Source organism: Hydra vulgaris, chromosome 03, assembly GCF_038396675.1.
Source record: "Hydra vulgaris chromosome 03, alternate assembly HydraT2T_AEP".
Classification (NCBI taxonomy): Eukaryota; Metazoa; Cnidaria; class Hydrozoa; order Anthoathecata; family Hydridae; genus Hydra; species Hydra vulgaris.
In genome coordinates, this window is record NC_088922.1 from 34,323,198 (window position 1) to 34,347,500 (window position 24,303).

A 24,303-nucleotide genomic window follows, 5' to 3' on the forward strand; every position below is an offset into this window, starting at 1 on the left:
GAATTTTTTTTAAAGTTTGTATGTCTGTGAAATTTATAAGGGTCTCGGTTTATAAATGTTTGTATACCAATTTTTAAAAATATAATTATCCGTAAAAAATAATTTGATTTTCTTCATTTGAACTTAAAACCCTCTTCAGACAAAGTTTTAAAAAGCTAAAGATCTATAAAACTCCAGAACATTTAAATTTGGTCTTTACAAAGTAAATATATTTTAATTTAAGATAATTTTTTATTATAAAACAGTTTGTTTTTTCGTTCATTAGTGTGGGGTACTTGAAATTTCCAAACTAAAAATAAAAAGTCGGTAAAAATATTTTGTTTGTTTGGACCCTTGTAATAGTGCACGTAAATATTTGTTTGTAAGTGCTTATTTTTTTTCAAGTAAATTAAAATTCATCTTTTTTTGGTAATATATATTTTTTAAAGTTCTTTTTAAGTTGTTCTTATGATGATGTTTTCAAACGTTTTTGTGAAACTTACAATTTGTCTCTTTTTATTTTATTATATTTTGATTATATTTTTGTCTTGATCGGTTTATGCAAGAAACAATTAAGTAAAAATCAAGTGCGAAACACAAACTTCAAAAACACAAATGTTGTAAACATTACCAGTTTTTGTTCCATTTTATAAGAAAGCAAATGTTACTTTTAAAGGCTGATTTTTTATTGTAAAATAGTACAAATTACAAAAAATAAGATAATAACTAAGAAGTAATTCGATATATTATATTATTTCGTGCTAATATCTCATATTAGCATAACAATCCATTTTAAATCATATTATATGATCTAAAATGGATTGCTATACTATTTTAAAAAGTGGTAAGATATATGTTAGTACCATGAAAATTGAAAAAAATCTGATAATCATAGTTTCCGGATTTTCATATGTTATTTTTATGAAGTAAAATTATATTCTGCTGGGAAATAGAACAAAGGCTGTTTTTGCAATTCCACGCAAATCATAGATGCTCGTCATTTTTCTGGCATTATGTCAATGGTTTTGAACCTAAACCTTATTATAAAAATCTTATTATTGATTAAATAGATAAATAGGATTGTTGAATGTCTAAAAAAAATTAGCTATTCCTTTAAATCAAAAAATACCTTTAAATATTCCTTTAATGTCTTTTTTTTTAAGCTTTGCACATTCAATAAAGTGGGGCATGCATGCAGAGTTGTTAGTCCTTGGCCTTAACCTGGCCTTTAGGCCAAAAATTGAGGCCTTCGCTTTGGTCTTGAAACTGTTGGCCTTGGCCTTGGTCTTGGCCCTGAAAATTTTGACCTTGGCCTTATTTGTTATGGCCAACAAAATCAATTAGAAAAAACAACATATTTTCTAATTGATTTCGTTGAGTTCTGTGCATAACCTTGGTCTATTTTTACAAAATGTAGTTTTGTTGTCACAGCACTTGCTACTTACAGTTTTGTTAATAATTGGCCTTAATGGAAAACAAAAACTGAAAACTCTTGGCCTTGGTCTTGTTCTTGGCCTGGTAACTTTTGGCCTTGATCTTGGCTTTGGCCTTGATACTTTTGGCCTTGTTAACAACTTTGCATGCATGTAATGAAAAACTTATTATTCTTCCAACTTGAAGCATTATAATCACTAATAACAAAAATCTGCTGATTTATTATAAATTAATTGTTCAATGTAATTTTTTCTTGGAAAAAGATAGTATTTCCTAAAACCATTTACATCTAATATCATTTTTACCAGTGTGCCTTGTTTATGTGAAGTTATTGGTCTAACTTGCTTAATAACTTTCAGAAAAATAATATTGTTTGACTTTAGTGCAGTGGTTTGCAAAACTTGAACTGCTTCATTTATTTAATATCCAAAATAAACATCAGAAGTCATAGTTGTATATGAAACTGTAGCATTTTATTTTTCATGAGTAAAAACTTACTTTAAAAGAGAACTTTTCATAACAAGAAATAGGAAGTAGAAACTCTGTAGTGACTACTTCTATACAAAATATTTCCAAGGATAAAATTTTGAAAACATAAAAGTTATTTATTTATTGAAACTACTTGAAATTAAAAATGCTGACTAAATGTAGCCAAACTTTACAAATAGCAAAACCACTTAATGATAATAGTCAGAATGATGTATTATACCTCTATCTCTGTCCTTCACAGCACATTATAAAAAGCTGAATCTAAAACAAATGTTAATACATTGGTTGAAAATTAAGTAAAAACTTTACTGATTGTTAAGTACTGATTATATGTTTGTTGGGTTTTAGAAACAGCAATATTTCAAAATTTTTGTCTGACAATCAATATTAATTCAGAACATCAATTATGGCTCCTTTATAGATATTTAACTAGAGAAAATGATGGAACAGTTGCGGTAATAACAAAGAACCGATTTTTAACAATCAATATTTTTTTTCAAACACATAAACAAAAATGTGTATAATCCATCTTCAAGCTGTCATAAGCACTCAATAGTGACTGCTGTCAAAGTTTTGTTTTTAACTGCTTCAAAAAGTCTTCAGCTCAATTGTGAGTTCACAATTGATCTGACATCATCATTTCTTACATTTGTTTGAATATAGCAGCTCACACATGAAGATCATGAGTGAACTGGTATTTTCAAACAAATGTGAAAAATGTTGATCTATGTTTGAAATCAATTCTTCAAAAAAAAACTTTTGTTGTAGATGATTTTTTTGGAACTCACACCGCAAGTTTTTTTGAACTTACCAAACTCTTGGCATGAAAAAATTCCTGTAAACAGCTATTTTCCTTTTAACGTCTATTAAGCACATAAATTGTTAAATTTTTCTTATATTACTGAAGTAAAGTGATTTCAGTCAATCCAAAAAAAAAGAGTTTCTTTTTTACACTTATGTATTATGGCTAATACTACTTTTTTGTGTCAATATATTTGGTTATTTCAAAATAACAGGCAGCATGCTATCTTTATCCAAACCTTGCTGGAATGTAAATATATGTTAAAACCTTCTGACTTTATTGTTCTTTATATATAATCAACTATACTTTTAACACTAAAACTTGTCATAACAAACTCAGTTTACTAGCCTGCAAAATCTATATTTTATATATGCTTCTGCTAAAAGTATGTTGCATTTTGAAAACATTGAAAAGTACTAAATATATCCAAAATTGTGTTTAGAATACAAATATAAATACTATACTGAAAAAGTACTTATACATATAATTTTTTGCAATAATTAAATCTTTAATTACAGAAAAAAAATATTTTAAAGTATTTAAAATACATAAAATAATAATGTAACACATGTTAATATAATAATACTTTCTTCATCGACTTTTTATAAATTTTTTTTCTTTATATACTTTTTTATAGCAAACAAATACAAAAACTTTAATATTGCAATGTCAAATAGAAAAGATAACTTCATCATGTTGAAACACTCTGTGGTAAATATTTTTATTTTAAAAAAAGTATGAGTGATTCTGCATTTTTTAATTCTTATGTTGTTTTTTTTACTCCCAAATATTTTTATAGTTTAATTGCTTGCATTAAAGTTTAAGCAATGTGTCAAAACATTACTCAGATTTCAGAAAGTAATGTTTCAGGTAAAAAAGAAAGTTGTTGATGTATTGGCTTTTGTAATTGTAATCAGCAATTACACCAACATAGATTCAAGTATTTATTGCATTAAAAAATACTCCTTTATGCCAGATCACTGGTAAATAAACTCTGCAACTTTCTATCTTATCAAACAATTAGAAGCCATCTTTGTGATGTCTACTAATTTGTTATTTTCACAGCCAGAAACAAAATTTTTCAACTAATCACTCTTGGCTCTATCAACATGTTTGTATTTTGCCATCAAAATGTATGGCTAGGGAAACTAATAGTTGTTGCAGCTAGGGCAGGTACGACAGTGCTTGTTGTGGTTTTATTTTGGTTCAGTTTAACACAATAACAAAGAATAGGTTATACAATCTAATTATACAATCTTTGGACACTAAAATAGTATGGTGTTAAGGAGTCAAAATGGAAAAAAGTTTTTTTTTCCATTTTGACTCCTTATACCTGACTTCCATTTTGACTCCAATATATCTAAAATGAGAAAATATTTTTCTCATTTTAGATATATTGCATTTTTTGGTAGAAGTACTATATTATTTACCATCTTAGGAATTGTCTGAAGAGAAATTGAGTAATGCTTCTGTTTAGAGATGTAACTCCTATTTTTGTTTCATTTCCAAAAACCACAAGGATTCTTAAAAGAATGATATGTGTGTGTGTGTGTGTGTGTGTGTGTGTGTGTGTGTGTGTGTGTGTGTGTGTTTGTGTGTGTGTGTGTGCGTGTGTGTGTGTGTGTGTGTGTGTGTGTGTATATATATATTTACATATATATATATATATATATTTACATATATATATATATATATATATATATATATATATATATATATATATATATATATATACATATATATATACATATATATATATATATATATATATATATATATATATATATATACATATATATATATATATATATATATATATATATATATATATATATATATATATATATATATATATATATATATATATATATATATATATATATATATATATATATATATATTTAAAAACATGAAGTGTCAAATGTACTACTATACAATGAATTTTCAAATGTTTCATTTAACTCTAAAGGTTGTCACATATTTCCGAAAACCTAATGCTTTTTTTCAATCTGTTATAACCTTGTTTTAAAGTTCTTTCTAAATTTCGTGTAGTCTTGTTGCATTATACTTTATCTAGTTCTATTCCAGTTTCGTTTAATTTTTTAGTTTTCTAGTTTCAATTAATTTTTACAATTGATTAATTATTTTGTTCAAAAAAAGACATAAACACATATCTTTGGGCATTGGTCAATTTATGATAGGTGCAAATATGACATTTTGCAGGAGAAGAGTTTGAAAATTTGATTTGTTGCCATAAATTGGCAACAAATCAAGTTTAAAAATATTTATTGCCATAAATAAATTATTTTTCATAAAAATAAATTATTTTTTTTAAACTACAGCAATCATAGTTAGACCAAATGAAAGATCTAATGAAATATAACAAAACTGCATACTTATCTCAAAATGACCAATCTTGCACTTATTATAAATTGACCAATGGCCACAGATATATTAAGAAAATCTTTTCCCAAATACTTATTTTGTAGGTGGATTGCTTCTACAGCACACTTTTTATAAGCAAAGTTCTTCTAAACATTTTATAAGTAAAGCTCTTTTTTTTTTCACATTTCACCGGTGAAATTTTTCTAAACAACGCTTTCAATAAAATAAGTCAGACTATTTCAAATAAAATTTTGAATCAGTTTATAAATATAGAGAATTTATTTAAAGTTGTGTTTTTAAATTTTTTGTTTTTAGTTATTTTAAAAGTTATTTTTTGCTCAAAATTCTTGGTTCCCTCTATCCCAAAACGTTATTAAGCTTTTCTTTGATAACTTTTACTCACTTCTAAATGCACAAAAAATAATAGCTATGTTTATAAATGCATTTATTAATTTTTAATGTTGACAAAAATACTAACTATATATAAAGTGAAAGAAATAAGTATTGTTGTGACTTTTTGCATGTTTGTGCACATTTTCATACATGCTATGTACTTTGTTTGTTATAAGTTGTGTAGTTTTATGGTACATGTTCAAATAAATATAAAACAAGTTAAAAAATGCTTTTCTTGTGACACAATTTATAAGTAATAATGCCAGTTCTGTTCTTCCAAAAATATCTTCAAAAAATGGACATATATAATTAACAACAATGACCAACACAATTTGATGAAATTCTTTTTTTTTTACTTTTTACGAAAACAATTTATCTTAACAATTTTGAACTTGGCATTTGTATTGACATTTAATGTGTAAACTTTAATTAAAAACTGTTTTTCTTTTGAACAATGTATTTATGTCTTTTGATGATGACACTTTTAATTAGATTAAATATGTATGTATTATATAAAGTGTGATATTATTAAATATGTAAACTTGCCTGCACAAATGCCTCTCAAAAATGAATCACCACACTGGATTTTATGTGAGAAGACTTTAAATCACACACTAAAGTCCAGCAATAGTTAGCAAGTAATAAAGCTATTTCTTTATAACCACAATCAATAACACTGATTTCTTGACGAAATTATTCACTATGCTTATCATATACATCACATGTTTTCAGGGAAAAAATTAGTATGAGAACTCATAAAATAAAGTTTGAGTGACACATTACAACCTAGGTTTTCATAGTTCTTCATAACATTCTTAATTAAAAATTCAAGTTTTACTGCTTTATGTTGTCAAAGAAAACCATTGTAATCATTTTAAAAAGACAACCATGCTACTTTTTCAAAGGGTGTCAGAGTGTTATCAAATTGCTGGTTGAGAAGATCCCATAAAAATACCACCTATTACTTTTGTAGAACTCAATTTGGGGAATTTTGATTTCAAAAAGTTCATTGCATCCTTATCTTTAGTCAAGTGCTTTTACAAGTCGCTTAGTGATGTCTAATTTTATATATAAAAGAAACAGTATAACCTTTTTCATTCAAACAGGTAGATGATTTGCAACATTCTTTAGTCCAACAGTAAAATAATCTTGCTTAAGTCATACTTTTTTTTTGTAATAGCAATGTCTTGCCCATGAATCCAAATTGAAAAGTGATTTCTAATATGTAACAACACCATTTTGACATTCGTTTTTGAGCAATTAAAAGATAAAAAGAATTGAAATAAATTGTCAATATCACAACATTCAAGAGTTCATTTTCTATTTGAAAAGATGAAAAAAGAATTTGTTAATGTTTACAATATTGTAAGTGATATTTTAACACCTTTTTGTAACAAGTTTTTCCATTTTAATCCTGATGCTGGTAGTTGATGCTAGTAGTCCATCTTGATCTTTAGTCAGCTTCAGATTTCAAATCAAATCGCTTAATTCATATTGTAAAAATAATTAAGGGCTGTCTTCATTTAAATCTGATATTTATGGAAAGAAGTCATTATCATGTGTACTATGCATAGGTCATCATCTGTGGTTTTAGGGTCAGTTTATATTTCTTCAAGCAAGTTATCACGTTTCTTGGGCACCCGAGTTAAATCTGAGTTTAGTATTGGACAAGAAGCAGTTTTAACATTTAGTACATTTAACATAAACATACTGAATGTTGCTTCTTTTTTAAAGTATATTTGCCACATATAAATTAAAAAATGAGAGCATCAAATTTTGTGAGATTTGAAAGAACAGTATAAAAGGTAACCATACAGCTGAACAAATTTAATGATTTGATATTATGTATTACATGTTTATTAATATCTCATAGAATTATAACTTATTATATATATATATATTACTTTATATATAATATTAATTTTTATATACATGTTTATAATAATTATTATATAAAATTTTTTATATATATAATATTTATTATATATATAAAAAATATAATAATTATATATATATAATAACTATTATATAAAATTTTATATATATAATAATTTTTTTATGTTTAGGATTCAATTGAAAATGTTGTTGGTCAAAAAATAAATTTAAAAAAAGAAGAAACAAGGTAAATTTATTATAAAATCTTTTTGATCTTTATTAATTTGGTTCAAATAATGTGACAGTGTTATAAGAAAATCAATCAAAAAATCAAATGAGAAAACTTATGCTGTAGTTACAAAATAGTTATTGGTGAGAAGAACAACAGGAAATCACCTTAAAAAATGTTATTCTCTTGATGGTACACCTTTATAAGATCATTTTTGTTTTGAGTTTTCCTTAAATATTACAAACATAATAATATATATATATGTATATATATATATATATATATATATATATATATATATATATATATATATATAATGTATATATATATATATACATATATATATATATATATATATATATATATATATATATATATATATATATATATATATATATATATATATGTATATGTATATATATATATGTATATATATATACATTATATATATATACATATATATATATTATATAAATATATAATATATATATATACATTATATATGTATATATATATATATATATATATATATATATATATATATCTATGTATATAATAGGTGTATGCATATGAAACCGCTGTTTTTTCTTTGAATTAGAACGTTTGTTTTGGAGATGTTTTATTTATATTTCTTTGAATGTAATTTCCATTATTTTCTACTACTTTTTGCCAATTTTTTGGTAACTTATGAATTCCATCCCAATAGAATTTCTCAGGTTTAGAAGCTATCCAATCATCGAGCCATTTTTTGACCTCTTCATAATTCGAGAAGTGCTGATCTGCCAAGCCATGTGACATTGATCGGAATAAATAGTAATCTGATGGAGCAAGGTCTGGTGAATACGGCGGGTGGCATAAGACTTCCCATCCGATAGTTTTCAACGCTGTTTGAACAACTTTACAAACATGAGGACGAGCATTGTCATGTTGAAGAATTATTTTATCGTGTCTCTCAGCATATTCGGGTCGTTTTTCTTATAATTCTTTTATTAAAAGGAATAATTTGAGTCTGTAAAGTGGCCCATCAATTGTTTCTTTAGGTTTTAGCAACTCATAGTATACCACACCAATCTGATCCCACCAAATAGACAGCAAAGCCTTATTTCCATGAATATTCCTCTTTGGTGTTGATTTTACAGGTGCGCCTGGGTCAACATAATGTGTTGTGCGGACTGGATTGTCAAAATAAATCCATTTTTCATCTCCAGTCACTATTCGATGCAAAAAAGACTTTCTTTCAAAACGATTCAATAACATTTCGCATGTCACTAAACGCCTTTCAATATCACGTTCTTTCAATTCATGTGGAACCCATTTTCCTTCCTTTCTTATTTTACCGAGAGCTTGTAAACGTCTTGAAATTGTTGCCTGATCAACATTCAACTCTTCTGCTAATTGTTCTTGGGATTGAGCATCGTCTTCGTCCAATAAACTTTGCAATTCTGAATCTTCAAATTTTTTTGGAGGTTTACCACGTTCCTTGTTGTCAAGATCGAAATCGCCACTTTTAAATCTTCTAAACCAATCTCTGCAAGTTGTTTCAGATAAAGCATGGTCAGAATAAGCTTCTACAAGCAAACGATGACTTTCTGCAGCAGTTTTCTTTAAAATAAAATAGTGAAGTAATACTTCCCGCAAATGCATATTTGAAGGCACAAAGTTGTTCATTTTGAAAGATGTATAAAATTATCTAGATATGAATAAAATCAAATTAAAAACTATGATATTTAAAGCAAATTGAACGTAGTTTCACACACATAATCATCCATACATTAATTTTGTCTTAAAAAGAAAATTAACTTGTCTTATTTTAAACAGCGGTTTCATATGCATACACCTATTATATATATACATTATATATATATACATATATATATATATATATTATATAAATATATAATATATATATATACATTATATATGTATATACATATATATATATATATATATATATACATATATATATATATATATATATATATATATATATATATATATATATATATATATATATATATATATATATATATATATATATATATATATATATATATATATATATATATATATATATATATATATATATATATATATATATATATATATATATATATATATATATATATATAATTGGTTTAGATCTTCTAAAATATCTGGTCAATTAAGGTCTTCACAAAAAGTGTTCGGAAATATACCAAACTCTAAATATGAACATAATTTTGTTAGAAACAATGATAACATGTTTGATATACTAACTAATACCGTTAAAAGGGATGATAAAATTATTAATGCATCAACTTTTATTAATACAACTTCTGGTGCATCTGATAATTTAGGATTGGTTGAGCATAAAAAATTTATGTACAGGTAAAATATACTTTTTTAATATTAATTATTTGAATTTCAAAAAGCAAAAATTTTGAATAATTTAATTTTTAATCTAATTTTTTCAGAAATCGTAGGTGTAACTCATTTACTTTTGACAACAAAGGTAAGGATTGTTGCGCAGCATACAAAAAGGTACCAATATTTTGAATTTTTTTAAATAGATTCTTCCTCAACAAGGCTACCAGCACCACTATTCAAGTTGGGAGTTAACTGAAAAAAAAAGTTCTTATGAGCAAGAAAATGGTTGCTAGGAGACTTAAAAAAATGTAAATTGTTTGATTCAGGAAAACATAAAGACAGGAAAGAATTTTAAAACATTGATGGGCAAAAAATAAAACTAGATGAACAAAAGTATTTTGAGCATTAAGAAACAGTTATAGTAAAGTGATTAAGCAACTTAGTTGAATTACAAGTCACATGAATGGTTGATGGAATTTTGGTTGATGGAAGTAGAGGTAGTAACTTATTTGAACAGTGAGCATGGTAGTCTTGGTAGAAAAGTAAAATAGATCAAAACTACCCAGCTAGCACACGTATGTTGGTAAAAAGTGAGAACAATGTTTCAAGATACGTTGGTAAAACATTGGTTGCCAACATTCTTTTTATATTATTTTGGTTACAAATGCAATGTTGCCACATTAGCATAATATTGAATTTTAAGTTAAGGAAGTGTAAAATTTCACATCAATTCAACATTGTAGTTTAAGCTGGCTCAATGTTGCATTTAATATTTATTGGAATTAAATTTTCTTGATATATATATATATATATATATATATATATATATATATATATATATATCAAGAAAATTTAATTTGCAATATAACAATATATGTTATATTGCAAATTAAATCACCCAATGTTGTGAGTGTTATATTTGCAATATAACACTCACAATATCGGGTTCCATACATTGAATCATGGTTTATTCATTTATGTTGAATTAAGATTTGGTTATATACTTTGATCAATGTCAATCCATATAGATTAAATGAACTTTGCATTAAATACATTGGATCAATATTGGATTATTTACATTGGATCAACATTAGGTTTAGATCTATAAAAAAATCACTTTTTGCGATGGTTTTACTACGTTGGACCAATTTATCTGTACAAGTTGTTTTTAGTTGTGTCTTTATTAACCTTTTTATTGTTATTGTGCTAAACACATGACGTTGGATCAACATTAGATTTGCATTAGAAAAAACAGATGACATTTAGGCCTTGTTTAAAGGAGAAGTCTTATTAAAATAGGTTAGTAGTGAAAGATAATTTGAGAAGGCTTATATTAGAAGATATTAAGGTTAGAAGACTTAATTTAGAGGATATTAGACTTTTGATATGTCAAAAGCAATATTTCTTGATTCTCTGCATCCATCTAATGGTAGATGACTTTTCTGATGTAACAAAAGTCAGCTGTAGAACTGTTGACTTTTGTTATATCAATTGAATTAAAGTTTTGCGACTATTTGTATAACTTAGTATCTTATACCATAAATTTTTTAAAAACTTTTTAAGTTCTTAGACTCAAGATGTGATATTAAAAGTTTGTAAAATCAAGCCTCAAAAATCTTGCTAAAATTAGAAAGATTTGACTATAGTTTAAGGGGTCAGAGCGATCATCAAAGTTTTTAAAAATTTAACTATAGATGTCATTTTTTCAGACATAATTCAGTTAAGAACTTGTTAAATAGTTTAGGGATTATAGAACAGTTTTGTAAGTCTGTGACAGAAACCACAAGCTGTAGAAAATTTAGAAATAGCTTTAGTAATAGAAAACATGGTTTGAATGTGTAACAACATAATAACCTATTTCACTAGAATGATTGCAGGGTATATTTTTGAAAAGTATACTGTTATATTTTTTAAAAAGTCACTATAACCTTGTTTAAAAGTATAAAACAAGATTTAGTAATTTGAGAATAATAGACCTTAGCATCAGGCATTACTTTTTTGCATCAGTTTCTTGCAATATTTAAAAGAAATTTACTCTCCGGAGAGTTGTTCTTGTGGGAAAGATGAAAGAAATGATTAGAATAAGATATAAAAGTTGCACAAAAAGAAGAAAATAATATGGAATATAGATATTAAAAGTAATGAGATATAGTGGCATTTAATATAAAACTGACAATAATTAATAATAGCTACTATGTGTCAGTTGCTTCAGTACAAAAAATTTCTTTAGAAAAAAAAATTATATTAAACACAATAACTTAATTTTAATAATTTTAAAGCAACTTATTTTTCTTACTCTCTACATAAATTACATTCTTTAAATTCACTTCAAAGTCCCCCATTTTACTCCAAAGTGCTTAGATGTTTAAAAAATAAAACAAAAATTTTAGTTTTTATTGAAAAAAAATAATTTATTATTTGTATTTAATTGTGATGATTGTTTTCAACACTTGATCATTGTGCATTTATTTAAATCAGTTTTTTTTAGTCTAATTATTGTTTTTAATAAAATGTTAACAAAACAAGATTTTTTTTTTTCTAATTAAAGTTTTGCAACTATTTGTATAACTTAGTACTTAACATCATTTTTTTTTAAAGCTTTTTTTGGTAGTTCTTTTTTGCAGTAGTTTTTGAAAATTTTATTTGTTTCATCAAGACACCTGCAATCAAAAGTATGTTCTTAAGACATCAAAGTTTGAATCAATTTTGGATATACGAAGGAAGTACAAAAAATTTGGAACAGATATGGTTTCCAATTTTAAAAGTTGTGACAATAAAAGGTGTAATTTATAATTTTTATTTGAAATTTGAGTTGTGGTCTTATTACTATTTATTTTGTTGTAATTTTTGCTTTTTAATAATATAATGTTAATATAGCTTTAAAATTATTATCTATTAATAATTCTTTTATTATATTATTCTTTTATATATATGTTTTGTTTCTTAATTAATTTTGTGTTGTTCTTTTAATAAAGGTATTTATCTCAACCAAACTTGCCATATGTAAAGAATTCATTGAGCAATTTGAGCTTTGATTCAATTATGGCTGAGGTATTATTTTTTTACCCAAAAATTATTAGTTTTTCAATATTACATATATTTAACTGGTTTATTTAAACTTAATCTAACTTAAGCATTTTTCTTCTTCTAGGTTATTCAACAAGTAGAAGAAAAAAAAATCATCAAAAATAATTTCAAAAAGTTTTTATATGTACATAAAAAAAATAAAAATGTACACAATTTTAATTTTTATTTTAAAAACTTCTTTTTTATACTTTACAACTTTTTTACTACTTTGTAAAATGCTGTTTGTTACTGAACTTATTATTTCCTCTTATATATTTTATTATGTTATTTCTTCTATTTATATTATTTCTTATATAATTTAGCAAACTTGTTTAAAATATATATTTGTTTTAAAAATAAAGTGTGGTAAAAATTGAATGCAACAGATGCACAAAATGAAAGGTGTAACAGATGGACAAAGTGAACAAAATAGGAACAGTCATTTTTAGTCACCAAAAATAAAAGAAGTCTTGAAAGTGATGAAACTTTTTTAATAAAAATAAGATTTTCATTTTAGCAAAAAAGACACATAAAACGGGTCATGAAAACTAGGTATGTTAAATACTTTAACTCAATCTGTCAGACTTTTCATGTAACAACATTTTGTATTCTGTACTATTTGAGAAAAAAAGAGCAACATATTGGTAGCAACATATTGATAGCAACATATTGATATAATAAACATAATCTACAATAAAGTCTCAACAAAAAAGTTTATGTGAAGTTCTATATTTGAGGATTGATAATAATGACTCTAAAGGGAAAGGGTCATGGCAAGTTAAAATAATTCAATTTCAAATTTTGTTTTAACTACAGTTTTTCCCAAAACACACTTTTGCTTTGGATAACTAATAAACTTTTTTTTTCTATTTCAAATTTGATTTTGGAGTTGGAATGACGAATATTTGGCTTACGCTCATACAAAAAAAAATTGTTGTGAAACACCTTGGAAATGTGAAAATAAAGCTGAAGTGCAAAGATGCTTTACAAGTGAGTTTCACATAGATGCCCCAACATGCATCACCATTTCACAAATAGTTGATAACGTTGAGAATTATGGGACCATCTAGTGCATGAGAAAAGGACATTCAGAACAAGACCACCTACAGAAAAAGATGTTATTGGTAATGTCTAGAGATACCTTTGAAAAATTAAATTTTCATAACTAAATTGTAAATTTAGTTTTGGTTATTTTATAATTTTTTTATATTGTTTAATTATTTAAACAAAGAATGGGCGTTACTATATAGAGAAAAAGACAGTTACTAAGTATTTTTATTGCAAATATGGGCACCTGCAGGATTTTTTGATATCTTAGATATAACACTTTCACACATTTTTCAAAGTCTAAACTTAAGTATGTTTATGCCATAGATAGAGGCCTGGGAACAAAAATACCCTAAAATGTTTGACCCCTCACTATACTATCGAATAAATTAACTTTTTAACTTTACTATCTTATAATAAATTTAAATTCATTGACAGATCTTAAATTTCATTCAGAAATATTGTAAAATTCAAAAGTTATGACCATGCAAAATTTATAACCCTCTCCTTTTTTTTAGGGGTAGGGGGTTGAAAGCACCTTCATTTGGCGTATGCATGAATATACTTAAGTTTGAACTTTGTACAATGCGTAAAAATGTCATATCTAAAACATCAAAAAATCCTGCAGGCACCTATGTTGTGAAAATATCTTTAATAAACCGTAGTAAAAAATATTTTTTAGAAGACAGAGCTTTTAATCTTTTTCAGTTTTCATTAGTTACTGCATATTTTTATCACTAGTTGTATTTTATTTATCATTAGTTATATTTTTATTTATAATTTTAGATTACAAGTGCTGGAACTAATTTAAGGTTTGCTATTCAAACTTTTTAAGCTTGCTCAAAAGGGTGACTAAATATGTTATAATCATTCCTAAATTGGCAATTGTGCAGTGGTTAATCAACTTATTTATCTTGCCTTTAAGTAAAAAAAAAGAAGATAAACAAAAAAAACAGGTTGATTGTGGTTCTACCTGGTGGGTGATGGGGTCTTATTTAAAGACGTTTTGCACTGAAAACAATAACTTTAACTGCACTATTGCCAAAAATTAGATCATAATGCATTTGCAAGTTGCATTAATTTTTTTTAGATCAAAATCATTAGAAGATTGTTGCATGAAATATGGAAAGTAAGCACCAATTGATACTATTATTACTGATGTGGTGTGGTGTGGGGCTTAATAAAGCATGTGGGTGGGGGTTAATGAAATATGTGGGGTGGAGGTTAATGAAACATTTGGGGTGGAGGTTAGTGCTATAGTTAGTACTACAGGTTAGTGTATATTTTATATATTTATACACTTACATATCTTTATATATGATGTAATTTTTTTTATGTTTACTAACTCTAAAAGTTAGTTTGGTAAATCTAATTATTTTCTGTTTAGTTTTATTAACTATAGAAGAAAATGCTATAGTGAAAGTGGTATTACAAAGGAAACATTTGAACTTTTCAGAAATAGGCAGTAAGAAGTTTTTTCCTTTAATTTAATTTTAATTTAATGACTTTAAACATGACAAAATCATTGAATCTGACATGTGTTACACAATGTACTCACACACTGCCAAATAAACAGTAAGGTCTTAGAAAATGAGAGGGCCTTTTTAAAATCTAATAATTTGGAGTGTCAGAGTTTTAAAAAAGCAAACAACAAAAACAATTAATTTTACACAATATTAAATGGCTTCAGCAAATAAAACTAATTCTAACTAAAAGAAATAAAGAATGCTTTCGAAACTTCACTTACACTTTATTAAAAAAATTCCTTTTTTTTTTAAACATTTTTTTAAACATAATTCACTTTACCAGGCCAAGGTGGCACTACAGTCGTGGAGGCTATTATTATTTTTTTTTTTTGTTTCTTTTTTTTATTGTGTTTACAACCCTCTTAACTCTAAAACAGGAACCTTGACTAACAAGGTCACTGCATAGAAAAACAAGTTAAGTGTGATACTACCAGGAATCTGGTGAGGGTCAAAGTCAGAACTTCTTGCTTGCAAAGCATGTGCTCTACCACTATACCAGTATGGTATAAATTAAAAACCACTAGATTGTTTTTAATAATTTGATCATAAACATTTTTTGATTTCATTATCAATATGAAAATTACTCCACAAGTTGAAATCACAAAGAAAACAATGGCCTCTTTTCTGGGCAATGAATATAGAGACTCTTGCTTTTACTGTCTAAAGCTTTCTGGGCTTTTTCTGTGCCTGACTTGAGTGATTAAATGGAGCATGTTTTCAGCCATGAAGTCATAATTGTGTGTTCCTATTGAGCTTTGATGTCATAATTGATGACAAGTTTTAAATGTTAAATGGGATGTTATACGTTAAATTTGATTATAAAATGCATTATGTGCTGTTTACTACTTGAACCAAAAGTTTTGACTTTATGTTTAAAAAAAAAGTTTAGGTTTTTAAACTTGATTTAAATCAAACAAGTCTTGCTTGACTTGGGATTTGACAAAAACAGTTAGTCACAGCTCTTTTCCAAACATCTTGTTATATATTTATCATTTTCTTCATACAAATTATGTACTTTAATTACCTTATCAACATTATGTAAACATCTCATTAATTAATTTTAATTTATACTTTTATATTTATACAATACAATTTATATTTACTAATGTTATTTAAATTTTTTATGTCTAAATAAATGAAACTAAATTTTTTTTGTAATATTTTTTTAAACAAGTAGTTACTTTTTAAATATTATCCCAGATAAACCACTAACGTCTGCCCAACATCAACATGATGTCCCCATTTGATGTATCTTTGATAGACATAAACAAAAAAGTAAAAATGATAGTGATGCAATCCCTATATTTGATCGGCTACAGTTTTTTTATTGCAGTTTTGATAGTCTGCTGCTAATCTGCCAGGGGTAAAAAAAATGTAAAAATGACATCACCATATATATATATATATATATATATATATATATATATATATATATATATATATATATATATATATATATATATATATATATATATATATATATATATGCAAATTATGTTAGTGTATTTTACAAATAGAGTGCTCAATGTTCTTAAAGAACAGAGCAATAATAAATTAGTAAAAAACACTTATCTAACTTCGAAGATAAAAGTTAGATAAGTGTTTTTTACTAATTTATATATAAATATATATATATATATATATATATATATATATATATATATATATATATATATATATATATATATATATATATATATATATATATATGTATATATATATATATATATGTATATATATATATATGTGTATATATATATATATATATATATAAATAAATATATATATATATTAGGGTGGTTCAAAAAACAACTTTTTTAAAAATAGTCTGCTGCACTTAACTAAATGTGTTCTATATAATACAAAAACACTAGGTTTAAAATTTTTTTGAATAAAAAATATTTTTAGGGGTGCGTCAAGCGCCTTAAAAATTTGACAGGTCCTTAATATTTTGAAAAAAAAAGTTTTTCTGTTAGGGTTAGGGTTGACCAAAACTAAAAAAAAATTTTAGAATTACACCTGGCTGCTTGAAATGCATGTTGTTCCTTAATATAATAAAATTATTATAAAAAAAAAGTGTAATAGGATGAATCTGAGTAATGCCGAATTTTATACAAAGATTCTCTTTTTTATTCTAAAGTGTTGCCCCCAAAAAATCGAAGGTAAGGAAGTAAGAAGGGGATGGTAAATACTTCGCATCAAATTTAAATGTTTAACATGCTTTTTAATCATCAATAATATTTTACTTTTAAAAATTAGCTTTTGAATTATGCTAAATCCGAAAAAAGCTTTTCGTTAAGATTATCAACAAGGTTTAACTGAGCAGGCCAAAAAACAAATGTTATAGAAAAGTTAGGGCAGGCCAAAAATCAGAAATTTTGAAAATTGCACGTATATAACAAAACATGATCCTTTAAACATAAGAATATAAACGATTAAAAAAAAAAATAGAAAAAAATGTTATTGAGTGCCGAATTTGATTTGATTATTTTTGTTTTTAGCCTAAAATATGTCAAAATTTGATTTGATTATTTTTGCTCTTAAACTAAAATATATCAAAGTTTTGACATTTTGTAGCACCAAAAAGATTAGGATTTTTATATCAATAAGAAATATTCATTATGAACACTTTTTTTTTTCAGTAAAATAACTCGTTACTCATAAATAAGGGTTATAAATTATTTGTATTGTGCTTAATCAGCAAATAATTTTTGACCACTTTTTGTTTTGCGTAGCCTTGCCCTAAAGATAAGAAGTTTTATTTGAATTTGTTCTATATGTTTATTTTTATGTATATATTTGGAACATAAAGTAAATGCAATTTTTATTCATATTTTTTTAATAAAGATTTTTTGATATGAAGGGGCCTAATTCAAATTGCATAAGGAAAGTTTCCCTTGTAAAGCTATTTGATTTTTATAATTGTAAAATATATAATAACATGAGTTCTTGTCTGTTTTTAAAATAAAGTTTTCCAAAATGGCCTAAAGAATAATTAAAAAATATGATGATGGCATGATAGCCAGAGAGGAGTTTTTATAAATTTGCATTGCAACCAATCATAGATTTTGAATCTCAGAATCTCAAGTGAACATGAGTATTTACAAATTATCTATCCTGCCTATTCAACTAGTTTCAACTCTATCCTACTTATTCATCTTTTATTAATTTTTGAGAGCTACAAACTAGACAATGTCTTATCCTGAATCAGTCTGGTTTTAAACTAATATTTCTAATTTGGAAAATGAAAATAATAAATATTATCCATTGATTGTAGAGATACAATTGTTAAAATAGTTTGAATTTATATTATTAATGTATATGGCTCATATAAACCACTACCAGTGCGGTAGTTGTATAATGGTAGAGGCTCTCTTGTAAAAAAATGAAAAAAAACATAACTGGGTGGTTTTCAGTTTTTCAAGGCACCTTATCATTGCTATATATGTTTATACTTTAAAAAGTCACCCCGTCCTGTCTCTTACTTGAACTTTTGGTTTTAAGTATTGAGTTCTCTAGTGTTACAAATTAGTATTACAGTTCTCTAGTGTAAACAGGATATAAAAATGTGTTTAAAAATGATGTTTGCATAAGAATTAAACCTTGAAAAGTGTAAAAAAGAAAATTACCACCTTCACCCCACCCTCAATCTAATGACTATTCTCCCCAATCTGTGCTAGCTCGAATCTTCCCTAACCCTAGAATTACAAAAACCCAATCAATGAATTTTTATTATTGAATCTACTCTCCCTAGCTATTCAACTCTTACCTACAATTGGATAGGTGAGTAGATTTTGTTAAAAACAATTTGTTAAAAAATAAGCATAATTTTTAGTTTTACTCAGCATTTTAAACATGTTTTTTGAAAAAGTACATTGTATTGGGAAGTTATTTCAAAAGAAATTTCTTTATGTAAAGTTTCATATGCATTCTTATTATCTTAATATAATCTTTTAAGCAGATCTCTTGTTGTAAAATTTTTTTTTAAATCTAAGCTGGTGGCATTCATGGCCAACGACACAGGTTTCAATGTGGAGAGGTACAAATGTCAATTTCTAAAAAAAGTCCTCTTGTTTTTTTGAAAAGTATATATATATATATATATATATATATATATATATATATATATATATATATATATATATATATATATATATATATATATATATATACACACACACACATATATATATATATTTATATATATATATATATATATTTAAAAGTATCATATGTTTGTAAAAAAAAAACTCGTATTGCGACATGCATGTCATACGTTTGTTTGTTTACATGAAGAACAATAGAAATATGTAATTATTTGTAAGTACTAAACTGAACAAATTAAAAAATGGAACAAATGCAATGTTTTGTGTTTTAGTTTTGTGTTTTAGTTTTATTCAATTAATTCAGACTAAAAACGAAATTTGGCAGAACTTAGAGATCAGCTAAATAAATACTTTCATAACAAAAAATGATTTTTAAAGTAAAAGGAACAACATTTTATGCAGCCAGTAGTTAATTGATTCATTAAAAAATTTATTTGGTACTTTGGCTTGCCTTAATTTATATGTATACATATATACATTTATATATACATATTTTATATAGAAAACAACCGGGGTTGTTATTTGACCAGGGCCGGGGCTGGGTTTGATAAAATATAGGCGGGGCCAGGTTGTTGACCGGGGCTGCATAAACATTTATACATCCAAAAGTATATTTTTTTTATTCAAAATTTATGTTATATTTTGTATTTATGCATATATAAACATTATGATCAACCCGATCATCATTACCATCATTACCATTATCATCAGCATCATCATTATCATCATCATCATCATCAACTTCTCTTTCGGCAAATACTACACCATATAAATACTTAAGTTTATATAAATATGAAAGGATATTGTATGCCAGCATCTAAATAAATAGTAAACATATATGTTTATGTCCATAATATGTATGCATAAAGGGCATCTCAGAAGCTTTTATTCCTTCTGGACTAAAAGTTTGGAAGCTTTTATTCCTACTCTTCAATTTTAAGTCAAACCTCATTCTACTCCATATTTCTCACTATCTTGAGCTGTTGCTTTATTAATCATTTATTTCATCTTTTTTATAAAAACATCTCTCTTAAGAACAAATGTCCTTTTATTATTCCAAGAAGCCTGTAGTGGCGTTTTCAGCCTTGGGGAGGTAAATCAACATAAAAAGAATAATAATAATAAATTAGACCTGGTTTATCTATCCAGCTTGAACCACTATTCCATTGTTGTAGGGTTGTATTTCTTTCTTTTTTCTACAAATACAATTATGGTTAATGCTCAAACAAGCTATCATCTCGATTAAGATAAACCAAAACTTATTCTTGCTTGTTCTTGTTCAACAAGTTGCATCCTTTTACTGTATCTGTCTCTTCATGCTATCAAAACCTTTATTAATATAGTTTTTTCCTTGCACATCAAAAAAACCTTGTAACTATTAGCCATCTTCATGTTTTTTTTTTATATACAACCTAAAACTTTTCAAGTCTTCAGTTAACCATTTCCTAGAATTTTTTCTTATCCTCTATTTTAAAGTAACTTGTAACTTAATAGTGGTTGCCTAATAGTGCAATCTTGTTGGAAGTAAATTTAGGTTTGAAAATATATAAATACATGTCAGTAATAAATTATTTGTAAATGTAAGCATAACATTATTATATATAAAGTATTATAACTTTTTTTCTAGCCTTGGCTATCAACCCCTCTAAATTTTATAGTTTAGCCGAGGCCAGGTTTGAAAAAAGTCTCATTTTTAGCCGGGGCCCCTGTCACTTACTATATATATATATATGTATATATATATAAATATATATATATATATATATATATATATATATATATATATATATATATATACATATATACATATATACATATATACATATATACATATATACATATATACATATATACATATATACATATATACATATATATATATATACATATATATATATATATATATATATATATATATATATATATATATATATATATATATAATATATATTATATATATATATATATGCCAGGGGCTTCAGTACATACATCAACTGACAAATAGCCTGACTCGCAGCGGAGTGATGCTACATTGACTGAGGGTTTGGCGTGGGGCAGCAATCTTTTCATTCATTAATATTTTTTCTTTTCTTCTTTTTCTAAAAAACTCGTATAAATTTAGATAAGCAAAAAAAGTGAGCAAATGCTCACATAAATATGCTATAGTATATATATATATATATATATATATATATATATATATATATATATATATATATATATATATATGTATATGTATATACATATATATATATATATATATACATATATATATATATATACATACATATATATATACATACATATATATATATATATATATATTATATATATATATATATATATATATATATATATATAAATGTATATATATATATATATATATATATATATATATATATATATATATATATATAGAGAGAGAGAGAGAGAGAGAGAGAGAGAGAGAGAGAGAGAGAGAGAGAGAGAGAGAGAGAGAGAGAGAGAGAGAGAGAGAGAGAGAGAGAGAGAGAGAGTAAACTGGGTTAAGAGTAAACGGTTTAGCTTCAAATTCAAATGTTTTTTTTAAAGAAAAAATATTTTATGTTTATTTATTTTTTTTAAAGAGAATTTTTTACATTATATAAATATGTAAGAATTAAAAAAAATATTTTGAAAATCTTTTAAAAAATCGATTTTTGTGAAGAAAAAAACATTTACTTTTCCCCTTGTTATTGGGGAAAAGTAAACTATTTAGTTTTTAATAACAATTTTTTAAGATTTTAAGAAAAGATGATGAAGCAGGCTCGGTTGAGGATAATGAAGCAGGCTTGGTTGAGGATAATGAAACAGACTTGCATGAAGATGATGAAACCGGCTCAGTTGAGGATGATGAAGCAGGGTAGGATGAAAATGATGAAGCATGCTGAGATGGTACTTGAAATGTTTTAGCAATTTGTAATTTTTTAGATAAGCAGCAAAATTTTTTAGATAAATAGCAAAGGATGCCGTATTTATTTACATTTTAAATAATTAATAACTATTAATTAGTTTAACCGCGCTCATCTTAATGCACAAGTGTGAGCAATTAGCATGTTTACTCTTCCCCGAAAAACATTTATATTGGTTTTTTACTCATAACTTTTTTTCGGAACTAGCAAATTCAATTTCGAAAAGATAATCTTGATCGTCATAAAATTTTCTACAAAACAACCTTATTTGTTTAGTAAAGTTTAGCTTTAGTTTTGGAAGTTTAGTTGAATTTTTAGAAAAAGAACTTTTTTTTACGAGGTTGAGAGTTTTGAGGTTTGCTAAGACAAAATTAAATTTTTTAAAATAATTTTTACATATATACATATATACATATATACATATATACATATATACATATATACATATATACATATATATATATATATATATATATATATATATATATATATATATATATATATATTTATATATATATATATATATATATATATATATATATATATATATATATATATATATATATATATATATATATATATATATATATATATATATATATATATATATGAGTAAAAGTTCTAGGTAACAAATGAAAAACTTTTCAATGTAAGAGGAGTAAAATATATTTATTAGACAAATTTTAACAAATGTTTTAATTTTTTCTCTAACACAGAAGGCCTTTCATATAAAATCTTCAGCTATGAATGAAATTTACAAAGCTATAAAAACCTCTTTATATTAAACTTCCTATAAAAATTTTTTAAAAAGGAAGTTACTAATGTTTATATAAAAAAATTATAATTAACAATAATATAGCATAACTTGATTATTATCGGTAAGAAAACTTTAAAGGTAATGTAAAAATTACTTTTCTGTTTATATGTTCATTGTGTCATGTCCCTGTTTATATAGGTGAGCTTCATAAATAAGAAGTAAATTCTCATTTGAGAGTTTTAACATTGGAAAAAATTAAAAAAAGGCTTTTTTTAATGGCAATTGAAAACATGCTGATCAAATTTATTTGAACCAATACCTGTTCTGCATGTGTAGATGTGTAAATTAGTTCTTAATCTTAGGTTATTAGTTTTACCAATGTATGTTGTTTTTCCATCACATCCATTACATGATAGAAAATAAATAATAATTTTGGAATTACATGACACTGAAGTTTTAATGTTCCATACTTTACCAGATGATGTGGTAAAATGGTTAACAATCTGAAGATACATAGCACATAAATTACAGCGTTTTGATATGCATTTTAAAACCTTGCATTCATTGTTAATAAAAACTGGTTTCCTATTAAAACTTGATGTACTTAAAATATTATATATATTTATGTGTCTTAAAATATTATATATATATATATTTTTAAAATAATAAAATATTATATATATATGCATATATTTTTGACTGACAATGTGATAGTACACTAGAAGTGTTTTCAAAAACTGATTTTAATTTATTGTCTAAAACAGACAGTTTCATAATACCATGTAGAGTAGTTAACAAATTTTCAAAATTGATATTTGCAAAATTTGTAGTTATAAAAGGTATAATTTTGTTATATATATATATATATATATATATATATATATATATATATATATATATATATATATATATATATACACACACACACACACACACACA

General features: G+C 25.1%; 1 protein-coding gene across 2 annotated transcripts in view; it reads left to right on the forward strand.

Moving 5' to 3' along the window:
• Positions 1 to 319: 319 nt before the first annotated feature.
• Positions 320 to 24,303, forward strand: part of LOC101237560 (uncharacterized) — a 103,361-nt gene continuing 79,377 nt past the window's right edge. The window contains exons 1-11 of one of the 2 annotated variants that reach the window (XM_065792995.1): positions 320 to 361; positions 3,342 to 3,415; positions 7,549 to 7,604; positions 9,726 to 9,953; positions 10,040 to 10,077; positions 12,589 to 12,712; positions 12,908 to 12,983; positions 13,084 to 13,164; positions 14,832 to 14,857; positions 15,136 to 15,174; positions 15,433 to 15,510. In XM_065792995.1, the coding sequence (XP_065649067.1) occupies positions 3,371 to 3,415; positions 7,549 to 7,604; positions 9,726 to 9,953; positions 10,040 to 10,077; positions 12,589 to 12,712; positions 12,908 to 12,983; positions 13,084 to 13,164; positions 14,832 to 14,857; positions 15,136 to 15,174; positions 15,433 to 15,510 (791 nt within the window). In that variant the 5' untranslated portion in view covers positions 320 to 361; positions 3,342 to 3,370. Of the gene's footprint in view, positions 362 to 3,339; positions 3,416 to 7,548; positions 7,605 to 9,725; positions 9,954 to 10,039; positions 10,078 to 12,588; positions 12,713 to 12,907; positions 12,984 to 13,083; positions 13,165 to 14,831; positions 14,858 to 15,135; positions 15,175 to 15,432; positions 15,511 to 24,303 lie in introns of those variants that run through there. The other variant, XR_010637526.1, reaches the window with a different exon arrangement.